Raw genomic sequence first — 7,960 nt, forward strand, 5'->3', positions numbered from 1 at the left:
TGAGTTACATGGTATATCTCTATCCTTGATCATGTATTTGGGAGACATTAAAATATATTAAAAAGTTTTAAAGGATTAATCACATTCTGAATGTGTTGCCAATATAATGAATATAAATATTGTGTGTAAAGGAGAAGGAATTGTCTAAAAACCCCTTTATTTCTTATTAAAATACCAGAAGTATATTTTATCTTGCCACATTTTGTTTGAATCAAGTCATATAAGTTTGTGCAAATTAACTGCAAACTGATAAGATTTCAATGCAACAGGTGTGCAATTAAGGGACAACAAAAGAGGGTTTATTAGACTCAGAATGTCATTGGAAATTTTAATTGCCTTTGTGAGCTAGGGAAAAGTTCATTCTGAATATTTTACTTATCTTCCAGGAACCATAATTATGTCCGAAGAACTGCGAGATGCATTAGATAATATGTATGATGCTAGAATTCCAAAACTGTGGTTTAGGATTTCCTGGGAGTCTACTACTTTAGGATTTTGGTTCACTGAGCTTCTTGAAAGAAACCAGCAGTTCAGCAGCTGGCTGCTGGATGGCCGACCAAATCAGTTCTGGATGACAGGATTCTTTAATCCACAGGTAAGTCTGCCAGGTTGATCTAACTACCGTGTAACAGGTAAATTGCACCTTCAAGCTAGCACGATCAGGACTAAGTGTAATTTTTTTAGCATAGCTATCAGTTAAATTAACTTCAAAATCTATTGAAGAAATTTTTGCTAGACAAAAAATAATGTTACTGAATTAATGGAATGCATCTTATGGTTGCTTTGATTATAAAATGGAAATGGGGTGAAAACATCTTTGCACATTTCCACATTTTCCTCATTTCCACATTCTTCTCATTTTTTCCCCTGCTCCATCTGTTTTTCATTCTTTGCGTGAAAACCCCTTAAAGTACAAAACAAGGTAAGCTTGAAAACTTTGACATAGGAAAAAGACATTTGGACTTCACTCTCAACCCTTGCAAATCAGTTCCTTGAAATGTAAGGCTTGTTATTTATACCATCCCAGAACAGTGCCAGACTTCATCTGGAGAGACATATAAAAAATACAGCCCCTGCTCTGCACTGTAAAATGAAATTAAAAATCGACACAGAATGAAACACAGAAAAGAAAACACCTGAGAATAGAGTTAAAAGAGGTAAAGCATACATATCTACGTGGTGCATAGATCCCTTGTACAGATATCCACATTAGTTAAAGCTTTTTATGATTCACAGATGTTTGTGGGAACTGTGAATTGTGGAAGTGAGTCATTGTGAGAGCATCCAGCCAACAGGTTTCTGTGGAGCCCTAGCAAAGATCTATTTTAAAGATGTATTTTAATCTCAGTACTTGTTAGCAATGCAAAAGCTAGCTGAAACAGCTGCCTAGAAGAGAGAAAGCAACCATGGCAAATATTCTCTAGCGCTATTGCTGGGAAATACTCATCTATCATCTAGCCTGTCTGTCAGCTGTCTGCCCATACAGCTTTATAGCACAGAAGTGTGCTCATAAAATCCCTGAGCAAAGGGTTCCCAAGCTAAAATATGAAAGAGACTAGAAGTAGGTGTAATAAAATGATTACGCTTCTGTACTTGATTTGTTAACGACACTAAAATATTCCAAAGGAGCTCTTGCAATGGTCAGGCTGGATGGAACCCTAGTAGTCTCTGGGTTTTGTTGGTGTTTGATTTTGCACTAGAGATGAGGAAGAGCTGACACAGATTTTGTACTGGTCATTTTAACTGGTTATTTTATTTTTTTTTTTCTCTTTGGGGTTGTGTCAGTTCTGAAATTTTGCCAGCCTAAATTAGGCATTCTGCATTTATTATTATTATTTTTTGGATCCATGCATCTGCATTCCTCAAAAAAGCAGCCAAATAATCAGAGTAAAATGGCCCCATGATTTAATAGATCATAGTAAGTCAGAGAGCCTCTAGAAATACCAAAATTAAACACTCCATGACACATAGTTCTAAAAGTTCCTAAACACATAATGAGCAGAGAAAAAAAATCCAGAAGCAGATGTGCTTACCTGATTTAAACATCAATTTGTGCTGACAAGCACAAATTTAATAATCAGTTGGTTATTTTTATAGTCTCCATTTTATGTAACCCAGGCTGTGGGAATGGCTTATTCTGCAAGAAACTTGTCTGAACAAAGACTCATTTTCTATTTAGTTAAATATTATTTTTGTTAATAATTATATTGCTGTGTTTATAACCATTATTTCGTATGCTAAGAAAATTGATTTCCATCTTCTTGAGCAAGTTGAGGTGATGAAGTGTTAGTTCTGTTGGTCTAATGGCTTGTTTGTTGTAGCAGAGAAACTGTCAGAGAAACTCCTTTCATTTGTGAGAGGAAATGCAGCTCCTAAATAATTTGTAATTTGCCTACTTGCATAGATCTCACTGCTTGCTTTATAGTCAATGGATAAATGCCATGGATGACAGAAGACAATAACGTAGATTTATACCACGGGGAGAATGAAGCATTCTCGCAATAAAAAAAATATAGTACCTGACTATATTTGCCTTCTCTTGGAGTGGTTATATACTGGGATAAATTCAGTGATTTCACAGAAGTTAATTTTTATTTATAGTGATACAAATGAGAGCAGGCTCAGGCTTCTGCATAAAAGAAACCCGATTCCCTGTGTGTGTCTGCATTGGGCCAAGATGACTGGGGTGAGCGAAATGAAGAGTGCCTCAAATTCTCTTCCCTCCTGGCAGTTAATCTGATGTTATCGGATTTTTCCCCTAAAATCATAGCATGATGCATGTCTCATTTCTACCTCCCAGTTTTCATGTTGTGCTGATCCTGATTTATCTTTGTTTGCATCTCTGTATCCCGTTGCTGTCACTTGTCCTATCTGTGGGTTTTAAGCCCAGCAAGGCAGAACTGTCCTTCTGCTTGTGGAGTACTCAGCGTAAGGGACACCCAGCCCATTTCTGAGAGCCTTAGATGCCAAAGCAATGTGAATACTGTTAAGAATGTGAAGTTCAATGCCTCCATTCCTCAGAGCCCACTTAATTCCATAGTAAGCCTGCTCACTGTTTGCTCACTGTAGGAAACGAAAAATAAGTGAAAAACAAGGGGCCTCAGATGCAAGGTAAAGGAGGGAATATGATTGTGAAAATGACAGATTTAATTGATTTCAATATTTCTTGACATAGCTTCCATGGATGCCTGATTCAGTAGGTTCAGAGTTAGTTTGCATGGTTTATTCAAAGGCAAAGGAGCAAAGTTTTAGCAGCCTTCAGTGAGCAAGCCACGAAGATGTTTGAGAAAAGGCAGGTGAAGAAAACAAGAAATCATTATCCCCATTTATGAAATCTTAACCACCCCTGACTCAAAAAACATTTAAGCAAACAAAACCAAAGAAACAACAACAAACAAAACAGGGCAAGGATACTAGAAATCAAAACAAATATCATGGCAAATGGTCATTTATGAGCCTGGTAGAGGGAGGGTTTTGGGGAGAGCTTTACAGCCGCACCTCAAGGCTCTTGATGCTTTCTTGCTGTCGATTGTGCCATTGCCTACTGTGGGATACCCAGCTGGGCCTCCAGCTCCCAACTGTAGTCCGTAACAGGGTCTAGGATTCATTCTAATGAGCAGATAAATGTTACAAAGTCCCATTGCAGACAGCATATAGGTTCTGCTATCTCTGCAAGAGCAGTCTGCGGTCTAAATCTTATCCCTAAGGACAGCTCACAGCTCTGAGCTTACTTTTATACCCATATTTCCATAGAGCCTTTGAACTGATTCCCTGAATACAGTCATTGCTCTGTCCTGTGCTCTTCAGGCTCTTTTTCTCTCTCTAATTTTTCGGTTTATCTGGTGTCTGGTAGCCCACTGGGGTCTTCTGGCAGTGAACACTGTGTATTTTAAACTACTGATACTAACATGTTTCCACAAATTAAAATTCCACAAATTAACTCCAAGGATTCTGCTTTCATTTAATGGCCTTTATGATAGAAGAACTTGGCCTTTAATCCTGTCTCCCTTAGCTACCTACCAGCGTTCTCAACGACTTCAAATGCAATTACAATTATCTTTGCTATCACAGAACCTCTTTGCAATACTTGTCCTGGGGTCCCTGGAATGGTATTAACGAGAAGCCACCAATGTCATTTAACTGAATCATCTGAGCTCGTGAATGTCATCTCATATGCTCATAACTTGAAGGATATTGTGTCGCTGAGAAGTGCTTAGTGGCGGCAGCAATCACTCCAGTCCCAGCAGCCAGACACTGCCCCTGGCACTCAGTAAGCCAAGATACTACTGCTTTTCCATGTGCTTTTTCCTTTCCTTTAGCTCTGACGGTAGCTGAGTGGAGCAGCCTCCACTATTATGGATGAATACATGAAAAAATAAACATTTTAAACGATTCACTCATTGCTGCAATTTCTTTCCTGGTACACTTATCTCTGTAATTGCCCCTCTCCCTTTTGTTTTCCCCATGTGTCTGTGTATTCTCCCACCTTCTTCCCCTGCTCTGAAATCTGTCCTGGAACTTCTTCCTCCCTTGTCATCCTTCTCAATAAATCCTTCTTGCATCTTCAATTTCTGTGTTTTATTCACGCGTCTCATGGCTGCTCAAATAGGTTTCCACAAGGTAAAGTAAGGTGTACATCCACAACGTGCCCACTAGAAGTACAAAGCAGTCTGTCCTCCCATCTCTTAGGACTGATGTATTTCCCACGTACTGCAATGTGTGTGCATATGGACGGTTATAATGGAAAAGCTAACTGGCATCTTCAGCCTGGCTTGCTTGTCATAGCTTGTAACCATATCCTGAGACTGTAACTGTGCAGAACAGAGAATGAATTTCATTCTGTGTTGCTGAAACGTTGTGAGGTTATTTTGCTGGTGTCTCCAATAGTATGCTATTTTCCTATATCACAGCTTTGCACTGAGCAGCAGCTATGTTTCGTCCTAGTGACAGAGGCATTTCAGCAGTTAATTACATGATTCCAGTTTGTACTTCCTTTGTCTACTGTAAAATGCTTTGGGATTTGTTGACTGGAAAGCATTTTTACAATGTTGGTATAAGAAAAGGTGAGTAATATAGCACATGAAATACCAGCATTGTTTGTGGTTTAGCAATTACCTGTATTTAGAAACTCACAAACCACACTTATCTGCCAGCTGTGTAAACCTCTCTCCATCTGCCTTGTTGTAAAGTAGGTGGGTGAAGCGAAGTGTGAGTTATACTTGCAGCTTCCAATGTTAAATAAGCCACTTTGGTGGTTTCATCACACCAACACATGCATAGCAAGTATATACAAATGCCTGGTAGGTACTGCAACAGTGTGAGAAAGCACTGGATTTACACTACTGAATTTAGTTTTGTATGTAGATGAGATTCAGTGGGAAGAGGTTTTATGCTGCTGGTGTCACTGTTATGTTGGGGAAAAAAAAGTTGGAAATGGGTATGTTCAAGCTTTTTCAAAGCCTCTGTGTCATATTCAATCTCCTCAGGGATTCCTAACTGCTATGAGGCAAGAGACAACTCGCATGAATTTAGCAAAAGGATGGGAACTCGACAGTGTTGTTTTACACAATGAAGTGACCAAGATGATGAAAGAAGATGTTGCTGGCCCGCCTCCTGCTGACATCGGTGGGGTTTATATATACGGCCTTTTCCTTGAAGGTGCAGGTTGGGACCGCAGAAACAGTAAACTGGTTGAGTCTGCACCAAAGGTAAGGACTGATTGAGCATCACTGACTGGGGTGCAACATGGTGTGCTCGGAGAACACCAGAAAGTATTTGGAGTGCCTGCAGCACTGGTTTCACAGCATGTTTTAAGAAGGATAAAATAATCACAGGACTGGGAAGAGGACAAGGGCATGTATCCACCAGACCAGATGAAAAAGCTTATGTCAGAAGATGAGCTTAGGATGTGCTGTATTTGAGCAGACCAGATGCTGGGCCCCTTGGCTTCAGGGGCCCCAGAGGCACTGCTATGTCTGAATAAACCAGTGCAACCTGTAGTCAGTCTTCTTTTGACTGAGGGAGTGGACCCCAAAACAGCTTCCAAGGCCTGGGCCTGGGATTATGGCAGCTGCTGTGGAGGTCAGTGTTGGGATGAGTAGAAGTCCCTCACATTTTTGAGTACGAGGAAGATTGTTAGTTCTGGGCTAATGCTCAGTTATCCATGTATGGGGTTACGTTGTGCTGAGGTGACTGAGCGGATTTAAAACCTAGCCAAGGAGCAGCGATTATGTGCTTTGGTCACTGCATAGGGAAAACTGCCATTGTGTGTGTGGTAAATTTTTGCCAAACCAGTGACATCTGTCCTGGAACTGGCATTGAGGTCATTCCTCTGCAGGCAAAACACATCTGTATCTGGCTGAGGGCAAACTTTTCAAAGCCAGACTGTGCCCCTGGTAGCTTCTGGTAAGAACTGTTTCCTGGTTTGTGACACGATACCCTTCAAACATGGAGTTTTCTCAGGTGCTCTGGAGTGTTCAGCAGGCCCCTGTGTTGCTGCTGGTTTGGGACCTTTTTTGCTCCCTGCTTTAAGACCTGAAGGGATCTGGTTTGGATAAACACCCAAAAGGCACACTGGTCCTTTGAAGCTCCACAGCCAGCAAGTGCAGATGTAACAGGGAGGATTGGTAAGTGTAGCTTGGCCTTTGTAGGTCCAGACCTGACATTCAGGGAACAGGAAGCAAGGAAAGAAAGGAGAACACCGGCTGAAGAGGCAAAGGATGGGGAAAAAGGCTACAATCTTGCTTTCTCCTAGAACCACACTGCCATTTTTCCATCCTTTGCCATGGCATGCAGCTTTACAGGTTTCTCCTGCTTTCTTTTCTTTCCAGGCTTCCTGATGCCTGCCATCCCTGAGCTGCCAGTGGCTAAAGATAGGTTGGGGTCAGTGTAGTGGTGAGCATAGAACTTGTGTTCTGTTGTGTTCTTCTGCTGAGGTGCTGGTGTTTTTGCTGGAGGCCATCACTGAGTCTCATTCCAGCATGTTTGGAGCTTGGACGTCCTATCCTGCTTCCCTAATGCTGAGCCCTGTGTCTATTTAATGTTCTCAGGTGCTGTTCACAAGTCTTCCTGTAGTTCACGTGTATGCTGTTAGCACGACAGTGCTACATGACCCAAAGAAGCAACAAGGAAGTGTGTACTCCTGTCCTGTCTACAAGAAGCCTCGGAGGACAGATCTGACATATATTTTCTCTTTGTACCTGAAAACAGTGCAGAATCCTGATCACTGGACTTTGCGGGGTGTGGCGCTGCTTTGCAATTCAAAATGAGGACCGACAAATTGGTGTAAAAAGGAACCACCTTCTCTGCAGCCAGTAGGACTTACATTGTTATTTTCAGTGGTGTCTTCCTTCTTATGGGGGTGCAGGAATCAGTAAATGATGTTAATGAGGTTATGTTAATCATACGTAAATCAGTTTACTCTGTTCACAGCAAAAACCATTAATAACCTGGGAATATTAGAAAGAAAACAGGTATGGTTGTAAAATTTAGCAGCTGTTATAAAGCAGCTGAGAATATTTTAACTGGCTTGCTTATACTGGAAACACTAGGAAAAAAGTGCTTATAACAGCGACAGCTACTCTAACATTTGTGGTGGTTCTTTTGTAGATGCTATCTTTTCTTCCTAGTATAAGGCTTCTTCATAATATAATATGATTCTTTTAAAATTCAACTTTGTAGTTAAAAACTTATCATCTATAGCATTATTAAAGTTGTAATGACAAGTGAATTAAACGTGTGGTAAAATTTTATGTTTATCTGCATACATGTAAATATACATGTCCTTTGATTTCACATTTGTAAATTTGCAGTGTGGTTTTACAAATGGATGTTACAATTTCCTTGAGTAGTCACTTGTGTATGCAAATGGTCATAAAAGATGTACAAACAAGCTAGTTTATCCTTGCACAAGTAATGGCCTTTGCATATACTAACTCATTTTTAAACCTGTATCCCATTA

General features: G+C 40.4%; 1 protein-coding gene across 1 annotated transcript in view; it reads left to right on the top strand.

Moving 5' to 3' along the window:
- LOC101801689 (dynein axonemal heavy chain 5) overlaps window positions 1–7,422 on the top strand; it is a 148,261-nt gene extending 140,839 nt beyond the window's left edge. Inside the window, 3 exon segments of the mRNA XM_072034862.1 lie at window positions 387–595; window positions 5,487–5,708; window positions 7,050–7,422. Coding sequence (XP_071890963.1) covers window positions 387–595; window positions 5,487–5,708; window positions 7,050–7,268 — 650 coding nt within the window. The 3' untranslated portion in view covers window positions 7,269–7,422.
- Window positions 7,423–7,960: the final 538 nt, after the last annotated feature.

Source organism: Anas platyrhynchos, chromosome 2 (genome assembly GCF_047663525.1).
Source record: "Anas platyrhynchos isolate ZD024472 breed Pekin duck chromosome 2, IASCAAS_PekinDuck_T2T, whole genome shotgun sequence".
Taxonomy (NCBI): domain Eukaryota; kingdom Metazoa; phylum Chordata; class Aves; order Anseriformes; family Anatidae; genus Anas; species Anas platyrhynchos.